This window comes from Thermobia domestica, chromosome 9 (assembly GCF_964235325.1).
Source record: "Thermobia domestica chromosome 9, izTheDome1.hap1.1, whole genome shotgun sequence".
Lineage (NCBI taxonomy): Eukaryota > Metazoa > Arthropoda > Insecta > Zygentoma > Lepismatidae > Thermobia > Thermobia domestica.
Window position 1 is genome coordinate 196,435,980 of NC_137462.1, and position 13,551 is coordinate 196,449,530.

At 35.3% G+C, this 13,551-nt stretch overlaps 1 protein-coding gene across 8 annotated transcripts in view; it reads right to left on the reverse strand.

Moving 5' to 3' along the window:
• Nucleotides 1–13,551, reverse strand: part of LOC145660522 (putative methyltransferase DDB_G0268948) — a 61,585-nt gene that overhangs the window by 40,818 nt on the left and 7,216 nt on the right. For 7 of the 8 annotated variants that reach the window (XR_014126820.1, XR_014126822.1, XR_014126821.1 and 4 more), the window contains 3 exons: nt 12,060–12,187; nt 7,359–7,519; nt 4,882–5,092 (listed from right to left, as the gene is read on the reverse strand). Coding sequence is in view for 5 of the 8 variants with exons in the window: in XM_081725700.1 (XP_081581826.1) it covers nt 4,882–5,092; nt 7,359–7,519; nt 12,060–12,170 (483 nt within the window). In the remaining 3 variants the exon portion in view is untranslated. Of the gene's footprint in view, nt 1–4,881; nt 5,093–7,358; nt 7,520–12,059; nt 12,188–13,147; nt 13,262–13,551 lie in introns of those variants that run through there. The other variant, XM_081725701.1, reaches the window with a different exon arrangement.

Below are 13,551 nucleotides of genomic sequence, written 5' to 3' on the forward strand. Positions count from 1 at the left end.
GCGTTATCGCCTTTATTATTCAGCTTTGTTCCGGACAGGGTTGAATTCAGGGGGTAGCCCGGGGGAAATCTCCCCCCCCCCCGAAGGAAATTCATTCCCCCCGGAGAAACTCAAAAAATTTCAGTCACAAAATGTAGAAATTACTTCACCCAATTATTTGCTTTCTTTCCGTGCACGTGCACACGAAATCCGATCTCTCAATATACATATAAATGACGCAGACCCATTCTATATAAATATTAAACATGTAACATTTAAGATAGAATACCAAATAGTCAATAAAACTTGTATTTCTTAACGCTATGATCGAGTTTGGCAGAACATGAAATTGTTAACTGTTGAAGAAAGGTTTGTGTTTTAGTAGGTACTATACTCTCGCTCTATAGTATATATTAGTAGGTAGCACTAGCACAGGTTGAGATAGGAAAGGAAAGATAGGGAAGATCTTTCGATCATTCCATATGATCTCTGATGTCAGTGGACTTCAGTTTTTGAAAATGAACAGTTCTTGCATTATTTGAAATAGGGCGCCTAAATCCCATTTTTCATCGGAAGTAACGGACGTAAATGTGTTTTACGATTGCTAAAATAAACACACCTTTCTTTAATTAAAAATAATTCAGTTAAAGCTTGAGGTTCAGAGGGCGTCATTTAGAGGGATCAGGAAGGAACAGTTATTCCTCCTGGGTTAGAGATTTATATAGAATTTATCAATATAAGAGTAGTATATAAGTGAAAGATTGCTATTGAAGGTGATGAAGATCCTGCACAGTGCCGTGCCATGGGGGAGGGGCAAGCAGGCCGACGGCCCCGGGCACCGAAGTAAGGGGTGCAAAATTCGGGAGGGAAAAAGAAAAAAAAAACAGAGGAATGAAACACATGTGCACATATATAAAATGAAAGGAAAAAAGTAACGAAAAGTGCTCAAAATCGATGAAAAGCAGGGTTTACTTTTTAAAATTTTCTCACTTTTCGCGGCTGGTCTGTCGACCTAACTCATATATACGGGGGTGCGGTCGTATACTCTCGCACCAAGCGCTGATTTTCCACGACACGGCACTAATCCTACTGAAGATTTCGTAAACTAAACTATTGATGTGTATGCATTGAAGAAACCAAGGCTAATATGCTTGATTTAGAATCAGAAATGTGAGAAAGAATGATAATTTTTGTTAAGATATTCCTATGAATGTTTGTTTTAGGACAAAACATATTTGAGTTAATTTAAATCTTTTTAAAAACTTCTACATTAGTAACGAACAGTAACTACTGAATATAGGAAATAATAACAAAAATAGCTACTGTAAATAGCTGTTAAAGCTTAGTGTAAAATTTAGTGTATTTTTGCCAGTCTTTATTTAATGTTTTAGATGAAATCAAACAATTTTTTTTTTTAAATTATAATCTCACATTGAATATTTATCAGCAAATTAGTCTCAAGATGTGTATGTGAATGGAATTTTCAAATATGCTGCTTTCTTGCAAAAATATAGAAAAACAACTCTCCTCCCCCGAGGAGTTGACATTCCCCCCCGAGCGAAAATGTTTGAATTCAACACTGGCTCCGGAGTACGCTATAAGAAAAATCAGATAGGAACCAGGGCCTAGAGTTGAATGGTATTTACCAGGTTATACTGTATGCGGATGAGGTAAATCTGATAGAACGATCGAAAGAAATGCAGAGAAATCTAAATACAAGGAAGTTACGGCAAATAATGAATGTGTTAAAATATCAATTAAAACTTTCGACACAGTGGATACTTTCAAATATCTTGGATCAGTATTACCAGACCAAAATCATACCCAGAAAGAAATTAAATGTCGACTAAAATCAGGAAATTCTTGTTATTATTCAGTTTAAAATATTTTGTCGTCGCGAATTCTGTCAAGGAATTTAAAGCTTAAAATATATAAAACGATAATCATGCCTGTTATGCTTTATGGTTGTGAAACATGGTCGCTTACGCTGAGGGAAGAACGCAGACTGAAATTATTTGAGAATAAAATTCTGCGACGAATATTTGGACCCAAGAGGAACGGGAATGGGGAATGGCGGAAACTTCATAAGGAGGAACTACATAATTTATACGGTTTACCAAACATCGTTAGAGTCATGAAGTCTAGGAGACTCAGGTGAGCAGGTCATGTAGCCAGAATGGAAGAAAGTAGGAACGCTTTCAAAGTTTTAACTGGAAATCCAATCGGGAAACGTCCATTAGGAAAACCTAGGCCCAGATGGGAGGACAATATCAAGATGGATCTAGCAGAAATAGGAATACATAGTAGAAACTGGATTGAATTGGATAAGGACAGAAGTCAATGGAGAGCTTTTGTGGTCACAGAGAAAGAGAGAGAGAGAATATATTTAAGTTAAGCACAACTGCACAACAAACATGAGTGAATGGTTAGCTTTCGCGCTTCTATCGTGAAGTCCGGGATTCAACCCCGCATTCGACCATTTTGACAAAAGTTTTTCTTAATTCCATTTGTGAATGTAGAGATAGTGCGTGTACTGTGAGTCCTGGCCGAGTTACTTTCTAATCGTTTTTAAATCTTTGTTATTATTAATTAACAGCAGTGGTGGGTTTGCGAAGAGGGTTAGGGTGGGGATGTCTTTCGGATTGAAGCCTCTACCTCGAAATTAGGGAATTTCTAAAACAAATTAAATATTAGTTTTGCCTTTACTCATAAACTTCAAGCTGTCTTCAAATAAAAAAAAATTAGGAATTTTTAGAAAAAACTAAGCATTAATAAGAAAAGCCCCTCCCAAAATACTTTTCTAAATCCGCCACTGATTAGCAGTATAAAATGGTCTTCAAGGTTGTATCTGGAAGAATATAGCTCAATATACAAACGAAATGAAATATTTGTTATGCCTGTACTCATAAACTTAAGCTCCTCTTAAATAAAAGTTAGAAATTTTTAGAAAAAAAAAAAAACAAACATTATTCAGAAAAACCCCTCCCACATATTTTTCTAAATTCGATACTGATTATTTCTATCAAATGGTATTTAAGGTTGTGTCCGGAAGATTATTTTTAAATCATTGCACAGCTACAGTATAACGGAAATGTGGAAGTACGCTCTGACAGACATATTGAAAAACGTACGCTCTGATGGATATATTGAAAAACATAAGTTTAATTATGTGCTAGAAGCTAGAGTACTAAGCTCTAAGAAGTGAAACACGGATGACTAAAAAGAAATGATCTAGAGAAGAAAAAATGTCGATAATTCAGAAGTTAAAATAAAGTTAAATAGCTTCTAAAATTTCCGTCAAATACTACGTACTTTATGTTTACTTTAATTCATAAACCATGTGCTCCATCCATCATGATGGTGAATTCCAGAGCGAAATATGGCATTCAGGTCATGGAATCTTATTTAACTTTAGAGTATACTATAAGAAAGCTATTTAAACAGAAAAATCATGAAAATGAAAAAAGCCAAAATTTCCAAAATTCTTGTTTTTTTTTTCAAAAAAGCCGGCTTTTTATGTGCAAAAAACCATCGATTCAAAAAAGCCGGCTTTTTTGCATCTCTAGTGGCTATTATCAATCTAAATTGAATTTGTGTATAATTATTACCTTTATAGATATAATTAGGTATAGACATAAGGTAAGAAATTGAAGAAAGAAAAAAAGAAGAAGAAAAGGCAGCCTTTTTGAACTCTTTAATAATAAACTATGAACTTTTCATTTTTATACTAAACTTCAAGCGCATAGCACCTTTAATTAAATATAATTTAAGTGAGAACATAGGTAAAGACATAACTTCTCTGTATGAATACCTGTATACGTATGGCTTTTCACAAATGAGTTAGTTACATCCAATTTATGTATCAATACAAAAGCAATAGTGTTGTCTATTGAGAAGAACACCAGAAAGAGTCGGTCTATCAACAAATGTATTATATTTTTTACAAGGTATGAAAACCATTTGCACACACAACCTCATTACAAAGGATATTGATTATCTTCACATATTTCAGGGTTTGTAGTAAGTTAAAAGAGTAACTTGATTTCACAATCAGGAGATTGGATATCCGAATTCGCTATTTTTAGTAGAACGGTTGCTAGGTTTCCAGACGGTAGAGAGGTTAACGCGCTTGCTTTTAGTGTACCAGGTGTTTCGAATAGTAAGCGCCAACTCAACAAAGATTTGTTTCCTGCACTGTCCTTAATAATGCACTGTGAACAGTCGAAAACTTCAAATGTAATTTCCGTGCGTTCATATTGAAAGTCACTTTTGTTGAGATTGCCGTTACTACACGGAATGCTGTTAAATTCCGTGTTCCGTGTTAAATTTCGTATGTTCCGCTGTTAAATCTCATTATTTACAGGACAACACTAAGAACCGGGAAAATTTAAATAAACAAATAACGAAGGCATAATATAAAAACTGCAAGAAATGCTGCTGAATTAAAACGTCAATTAGTAAATTTACGCGTCAATATTTTACAGGAGAAGTTTATATAACGATGTATTCGAAATAGGTTGGCTTAGAAAGTTCTGCAAAATTAATTTTAAATTTAAACTCCGACCCTGTTTGTATTGTATTTCCTAATAGCCTCGTTTTAGTGGAATTTGTACAGCAATCATGAATACTTATTAAAATACAGAATTGGAACAAGTACGGTATTTTTGTAAACCTTACTTAAACTTTCATTTAGTGAAACTTCTACGAACGATGAAACCGAGGCGTGACCTTATATACGCACAGTAATTAAATTCTTTAATAACACATTCCTGATTATGCAACTATACAAATATTGGAGTGCATTGCTTAATATCTCCGCTATTTAAAAATTATATAACAAAAACTTACCCTTCCTACAACTCTCTCTCTCTTCCATCACGCTACAGAAAATGGTTTCTTTACCTTATACAATATGTTCCACAATTCCTCCGATTTATCTTTGTAAATGGGCCTGGGCAGTAGATAGCCATACATTGCCAACACACCTTTGGGTTGAAGAACTCTCTGAACTTCAGAGTAAAACTTAGGTAAATCAAACCAATGGCACGCCTGCGATGCAGTAACTAATTGGGCGGATGTGTCTTCTACATCGATCTTCTCTGCTGCACCAACTCTGGAATTCGCAAACAAACAGAACTGTCTATTATCACAATTTTAATATAGATACAATCTGGCATATTTTGTTCAGACTAACTAACTCACCTATAATGTGTGCTGGATATCCTAAAATAATTGTTATATTCCTTGTATGATTTCGGCAACGAATCCTGTTACCTTCAATACGGTTTCTGACTCATCTAAACATCTAGGTATAACCACACACAACTTAATGAAGGGCAAAGTATTAAGAAAACGTATTCAACAGACTCCATACGCACTACCGAACCCATAGATGACCATGTGAATGTTCGTTCTTCAAGTCATAGTAGAGCCACCACCGCCTTAGCGTCATCCTACTATGCACGTCTCGAGCAACTGCTTCCCTGGAAGACGATGGATTCTGACTCAACTATCGATTTGATGAAGGCCATGAATCATCGAACCATTCAACGTTGTGACAGTGCTTTGCAGTCAAATGACGATTAGTACACGTGTGAGAGGTCGGCTGCGGAGGCCTACATCTAACAGTGTACGTTGAACTGTGTGTTACAGACACTTTTGTGCTTTGTCCACTATTAAGGTCTGCTGTTAGTTGTACCACAATTTGCACTCTAGCCTGTTAAACCAATATCGAGTCTACGACGTCCGAGGTATTGCCGCCCCGTATCTTATGATTTGGTGCTGATTTCATCGTCATTTTCCCACCTTTGGAAGATACTAACTACGGTGCTCGTGAACATCCGACAAGTTGCGCTCTTTTCGAGAGGTTCATCCCCACCCATCTGGCCATCACAGTGGGCCCCGATCGAACTCTGATATATCACACAAAACTCTGACATTCTACACATAAGTATTACAATGACTGATCTGCTGTGCTCCGCTTTCCACTATCTGTTATCGTTTCTGCACTATGTAAATCAATATTGAAACCGGAAGCAGTAGTGGATTCGTATCACTTCCGGTTTTTGTAGGGAGTTACGGATGGAGATGCAATGTATTCTTGGGACACTTAATTGATTGTATAAAACCGCATTTCTCTATCTATTACCGTTTTTGTTCCATAGCGATCAACGTTAGAACCGAAATGGTTAGTTTCTAACATGTCCGGTTTGAGTATCGGTTTCAAAAAAGAACTCGGTTTCTAACTTCTGGTCCTCTACATCTACACAAAATTTGGTGATGATTGATCAAGTAGTTCTTAAGATACCTTGTCTCCCGGACGGACAGGGTATATATATATATATATATATATATATATATATATTGATGTTAGATATCCAGTATAAATGGCCTCTGAGCTGTATCTGGTAACTGTTTTTCCTATACCGTAATTTTAAAAATCATTTTATTTTTTCCCCTGATTTTTCAGTTACAGTATTTTTTTTCTATCAAAGATATATATAGCTGCCCGTCGTCAATGGGTTCAAAAACACAGACATTAGACTAAAGCGTTCTGGAAACATGTAGTGCTGTTAGACAAGTCACGTTTTTGGCTGTATTTCAATGATGTAAGGCGTCAAATGCACCGAAAGCTCAATTAGGTTTTTTACTCGCAGTGTTTGGAAAGTATGATTTAAGCTGGAGGAGATTCTGCAATGACCGTGGGGATGTTTTAGTAGCATGACTTGGACATACTCATACAGAGAAATGTGAGCATGAACTAGCATGTTCGTTTGGGCATTACCATGTTGCCATTTCTCCACCATCTTTATGAAGAATACGCAGTAGACACTTCAATCATAAAAGATGACAACTGTCGTGTTTACAGACAGACCAGAAAGCGTTTTTTTTTTCATGGTTTGAAGAACAGTTAAGCGCTCTGACGCACCTAATCTGACCTGCAAAGTCCCGAACTTTAATTCTAATTGAAAATATGTATAACTATTTTAAGCAGCGGTGAAATGCAGAAACAGCCGTCCCCTAATTTGCTGGATTTACTGATGAGAGAGTGAACTCTCATCTACTGTATGTGATGTATTTGCAACACCTCGTCGAGTTATTTTCCAAAATAATATGTTATTCTACGTGGAAGTGACTCATTTTTCTTTCCTAGTTTGCGAATATATATACTTAACGTGGTATTTAAAACAACTTTTGAATGGATATATAAGAATTCATTTACTTAACACAATACATATTTAGCACAAATACGTTTGTGTCATATTACAGTACAATTAACGTACTATTCTAGCTCTTCAGTATTCCATTGCTTTTACAAATAAAGAAATTATTTAAATAAACAGAGGCCAATAATATTAAGTAATTAATACCAGACATACCTGTATGTGACATTAGGAAACTTGTTCTTCGTTTCGGCTTCTTTTACTTGAGCTTGACTCACATCGAAACCTATGACTTTTTCAAAATAAGGTGCTAGCACTTCGGTACTTTGTCCTGTTCCACATCCAACATCCACTGCCAAAGAACATAGACCTGTATACTTAATAGAATAATGTTATTTATTATTATTTTCAAAGAGATTAAATTAAAGCCTAAAATTACGTTTTCTCTTGTATTCTATATATAAATATGTTGTTGACTCAATGTCTATAACTAGTGATGCAATGCGTTGTAAAAGCAAGTTTTTTTTTTTTTTTTTTTTTTAATAAATTGCCTTATGCCATCGCCTTATTCTTCACCAATTTGAACCCAAACTAATAGAAGTAATTTTTAATCTTAAAAATTAGTTTTAAAAAAGTTATTCTGGAAAACTCTTTTTAAATTGGGAAGGGGGGGGGGGGCAAGAGAATTCACTCCCACACAATTTACTGGTTTCAACCCTAAGCAAAGCTCTCTTGTGGCTATATGGTTAGCGTACGTATCTTTCGCGGGGAGACCTGGGCTCGATTCCCGGCAGGAGCTCATGTGGTTTGGATCCCACGTTAAGCTCTAGGTTCACGTTTCGTATAGCCTCGATGTTGAAAGGGACATTAAACTCAAATCCTAAGCAGCAAGGATTACGTAAAAGCCTTACACATCATATGCACCATCTATCTTCTATATATATAAAAGAGAACGCACAAAATCCTTTGTCCGCTCATCACGCTAATACGGCTGAACCGATTTCTTTCATTTTTGGGGGGTTGTTAGGATTTGGACCCTAGATGGTTTTTATCATATCACTTTAATTTTCAATTACCAGTGTCTTGAGATAATTGACCAATCAGGTGTCAATACGTACAAAAAATCCTTTGTTCGCTCATCACGCTAATACGGCTGAACCGATTTCTTTCATTTTTGGGGGGTTGTTAGGATGTGGACCCTAGATGGTTTTTATCATATCACTTTAATTTTCAATTACCAGTGTCTTGAGATAATTGACCATTCAGGTGTCCATACGTACAAATCCTTTGTTATTAGTTCATCATAGGTATAAAAATAAACGTATTTATATGCAACCCGCATGACCCTGTGACTCGGCGGGTTAACATAACTGACAGGCGCTATAAATCACTTGAAAGCGAAAAAGTAAAAATTATCTAAGTAACAAAGTTTATTGCGTTCCGGGATGACCGCAGCGAAGCGGGGCGGGTTGGGGTGACCGCAGCGAAGCGGGGCGGGTTAACATAAATGACAGGCGATATAATGTTAACATTTACTGCAATCTACTATGGTTTTTATCATATCACTTGAAAGCGAAAAAGTAAAAATTATCTAATTAACAAGGTTTATTGCGTTCCGGGGTGACCCCAGCGAAGCGGGGTGAACGCTGCTAGTATTATATAGAAACGGAATAACTTTTACAAGTTCCAGCGGCCTTTTTTTAAATCAAAGAAGATAAGATGCTAAAGCCAATCTACCATTCTTAGCTGGATTTAAACCCAAGCAGTGAGAGCATTAGAAATCCATATATATTGAGTTGAGAAGTAAGTTATGAGTTTTGTTCTTAAATTCAAAATTGCGCGCATAAATAAAATGCATTGACAAAAGGTATTATGTTATTTAAAGAGAATAGTTTGCTCTACAAAAATTCTAGAATTTTTAAATTTTATTGACTTTTGTCTCTCTTCAGAACACTAAAATGGAATGTCATGGACAAAACAGCATTTTTCGACACTATTCATTTTTCCGCATTTAATCGAGGTTTTAAGGCTGACGAAGCTGCTCGTGAGATTTGTGCTGTGTATGGAGAAGGAGTAATGTCTCAAAGCACCACCCACCGTTGGTTATCGTGCTTCAAAAGTAGGAATTTTGACTTCAAGATAGGATCACACACCGGTGGATCAACTGTGTTCGATGAAGAGCGATTGAATCACCTTTTTTCACGAAACTCCACGTCAAATGACCGGAGAATTGCCGGAGCAGGAGGATTATATATATATATATATATATATATATATATATATATATAAGTGGTGAACCACCTTCACTCAATGGCCAAGGAAACTCGGTGCTTGGATACCATACACTTTGAGCAACAACAAAAATCAATGCTCCACAGTCGCTCGACATCGCTTAACACAAGCTCACAAACGGCGGTTTCTTTACCGCATTGTCACTGGCGATGAAAAGTGGTGCCTTTGCGTCAATATGAAGCAGCGAAAAGAATGGTTCAGCCCAGACAAGCAAGTGACTTAGCGAGCAAAAGAAGACCTTCATCCTCAAAATACCATGTGTTGTGGGACTGGAAAGGCATAATCAAACCAATCTCCAGACTTGGCGCCGTAAGATTTTCAACTCTTCCGATTGCTTTTGAACGGTTTTCGTGGTGTATCATTCAATAATGATGTGGGATTGAGCTTGGTTGGACGAATTCTTTGAGCCAAGCCCGGGAGATTTCTATCGACGAAGCGTGAAAAAACTATTGAATAATTGGAAGTCGTAAGCAACAACGGAGATTATATTATTGGTTAATTTGTTGTGGTTTGATGAATTGTTTCTCAACCTAATATACTGTATATACATATATGCATGCAGCAAAGCACCAGCGTACACTCCTTTGAATATACGTGATTCTGAGTTAATTCTCGATGGGAGAGAATTGAAATTCAAATCAAACACGTTGTTTTGGATTTAACCTTAAATTGAAGCTCTTCATCGCAGTGGTGAAGGACGGTAAACTTCAATTTAAAAAAATAAATAAAATAAAAAAAAAACCGCAGAATTAAGAGAAGCCACAAATAATAGAAAGTGAAGCGCGAAATAGTTTAAAACTTATTCCACCTTGCATAGGACCGGATCGGATAATCAGAACTACCCGAAGGCAAGTCAAGTTTAGATGAAGCCCAGATCATACAATGACCGCCAATAGAACGTAGTTCTCCAAGTAAAATATTATTTCAAAATTATTGTTTTGATGTCCCAAGCTGGTGAAATTGAGAATTCTTTTTTATTGAAAGTTATACAAAATTAGATTGATATAAATTCTATGATGGGATCCTTGGCAAATATTTCTCGGGCGAGGTACATCAATTATTGGCCATAGATATAAATCTATGTCGACTCCTAAGTTTAATCGAATTAAATTATATTTATTATCTTCTTGTGGGAGCGAAAGATATGTTCTTAATTACCTTACTGTTCACGAATTAGATATATCGAAATATCTCATCGGTAAACTTTGTTCAATTACCAGTTGCACAACATAAAGTTATAGTTGATTTTATACACCATTTGCGAGCAAGACTTCTTACTTTTTTTCAATGTTTATTATAATTAAATTATGTATATACTTGATTATAGTTAATTATATGTTTTTAGTTATAGTTGATAGAAAAGAAATTAGATGTTATAATAGTAGATTTAACAGTAGCAGTATAATGGTAGTAAGATTTTCAGAATCCTTTGTTTTGTTTGTAAAACACGTTTCTTTCTAAAAGATTCTTCATTCTGGTTTATAGATGTATGCTCCTCCTTGTGTTAAAGTAATCCGTGATTATATATGATAATACTTTTCATTATTTTATGAAAGACGATTTACGATGCTGTGAATTACAATGAAATTAAATTAATATAATCAAAAAAAAAAAAAAAAAAATGTAAAATTGATAAAAGTCTCACATATTAAATCCACACGTACGTTCAATATAGTTGAAAATAAAGATACCTACATCTAATTAGGTACGGTGTTCTAGTTTTACATTTTTACCTGTTGCTCTAACTTAAACAATAAATCAAACTTTCAATAAATTAATATGAATGATTGAAAACTAAACTAAATATTGCAAATAACAACACTTAACAAATAGATAGACATAACACTGTGTTTTCAAAGGAATATAATGAAGTAGCATGTGCAAATTCGCAATATGGAGGAGAGCTTCTTCGTAGTTAAGCAATTACGGCACGTGCCTTTGGCGTGGGAGACCCGGGTTCGAATCTCGGAGGGAACTCATATAGTTCGGATTCCACGTTAAGCTGTAGATCCACGTCTCATATAGCATCGCTGCTGAAAGGGATGCTAAAATGAAAATAAAATCAAGCAATATGGAGGAAGGGGATTTTATACTTTTGCCTCTTCGTTCTTGATGGATTGCAACCTGAAGAATAAGTAGCGAGAATATAGTCTCGCTACGTACTACTGCTTTTCCTCTGTGAGGATTAAAATCGAAACCGGAAGTTGCAGTGGATTTCAACTACTTCCGGATTTACTAGTATAGTAAGAGCAGAATTGAATGTTGAATGCATATTAAAAAACCGTTTCTCGCTCTCATCTACTATTTATGGCCTATTGCGATTAATGTTGAAACTGGAAAGAGAAGATTTCTGTCACTTGCAGTTGGAATAGAGGACCAATAACGGAGATGAAACCTATTCTTAGAATGCCGAATCCATACCAGAAAGCCGTTTCTTGGTGTTTATGATGATCCCTGTCACCCGACGGACGTAACCATTCTATAAAACTTACGGGCCTTTTCTCCTTACCTACGTTAAATAGACTAACGCTCATATTTGGGAAGAACCTTTGGTAAGACGAATCTTGTGCTGAAAACAAATACTTTAATGTAAATAAACCAATCAAGGTAAGTAATGCAACGTACCTTCTCTTTAAGATAATCTACAATAGTTCTTATTAATCGATCTGGTGGAGACGGTCTAAATTTTGAGTATATTGCAGCGTGAGCTGCTTCTTCAAATAGCCTATTTGCCATCTTCAATCAAGTATCCACTGCAATAAACAGAAAAAGAACTACAATAAAGTTTGAACACATTATTGACATCTTACTTTAAGAAATGAAAAATATATAAAACAAATACCTAATCAGATTTTTATTATTACGTCAAATTGTGAGATGATTTGTTGAAAATAGGAATGGCTAACTATGTCAGAATAATAAATTTTCAGTATCTATGGGAACAGAACAAATAATCAGGATAATAAATATAGTCCAGAGGATAAGAGATGGCACTGTAAACGCTAAGTATTGGGGAGTTCGCTCTCACTTTTTATTCAATTTTTACTATTTACAATTCATTACTTTCGAGAATTTTATTGTTTGTTACAACCTTAATATACTGTTTTTCATCTTTAATATGTTCATGCGCCGCTTATCCTTCCTTATTTCATTAACAGTGTGATAAACAATTATAACAGGCAAATTCGGCCATTTTGGCTCGTGCCATTTTAGTACATATTCGTATTTCAAACAATTTATATTTAAAACAAATTTAGTGAAGCAGTCCACAGAGCTCTAAGGCCGGGACTTCCTTTATAAATCTCCCGTAAGAGAGGTAACTGAAACTGGAAATATAGTCCAGATTATGCAATTAGAAATATTTAATAAATAACAAAAGATCATAATATATATATATATATGTCTTTCAATGATCTAATGATCATAATATCATAATATATATGATCATATTTAACGTCCCACGCCTCTGCTTTTTAGGATGATTAATGAAAGCAAATTATTGTGAAATAAAATATTTTGTGCTTTCCCATTGGAAATCGTACTCGGAACCACGTACACCAAAGATGCACACGTTAGCTATCGCACCAGCAGGGAGGGCGGTTAACGAAAGAGTATGGTGATGAAAGAATTGGTAAAATGGCGATAATGGGAGCAAGAAAACCCTAGAATAAAATGCCGTCTATTACAAGTTTACGTGACCAAGAATAGCTCACCTTTGTGTCATACGCGAGCATTTTACTCTTGACTTCCATATCTCTTAACCTGTTTTGGCTATATGATTAGCCTTACCGCCTTAATTTCCAGTGGAGTTCATGTTGCTTTACATCTACTCCTCATATAACCTCGGTTCTTTAAATGGACGTTAATTCAACATGACTGACTGGTTTGAAGAAAAGAGAAATAACTCCTGGTTATATGGACATATGCGTAGACTATCACTTCTACACGACGGAATTAAATTTACAGCAGCAAAGGAAAAAGATACTACAATAATAATAATAATAATAATAATAATAATAATAATAATAATAATAATAATAATAATAATAATAATAATAAGAAGAAGAAGAAGAAGAAGAAGGAGGAGGAGGAGGAGGAGGAGGAGGAGAATACAGGG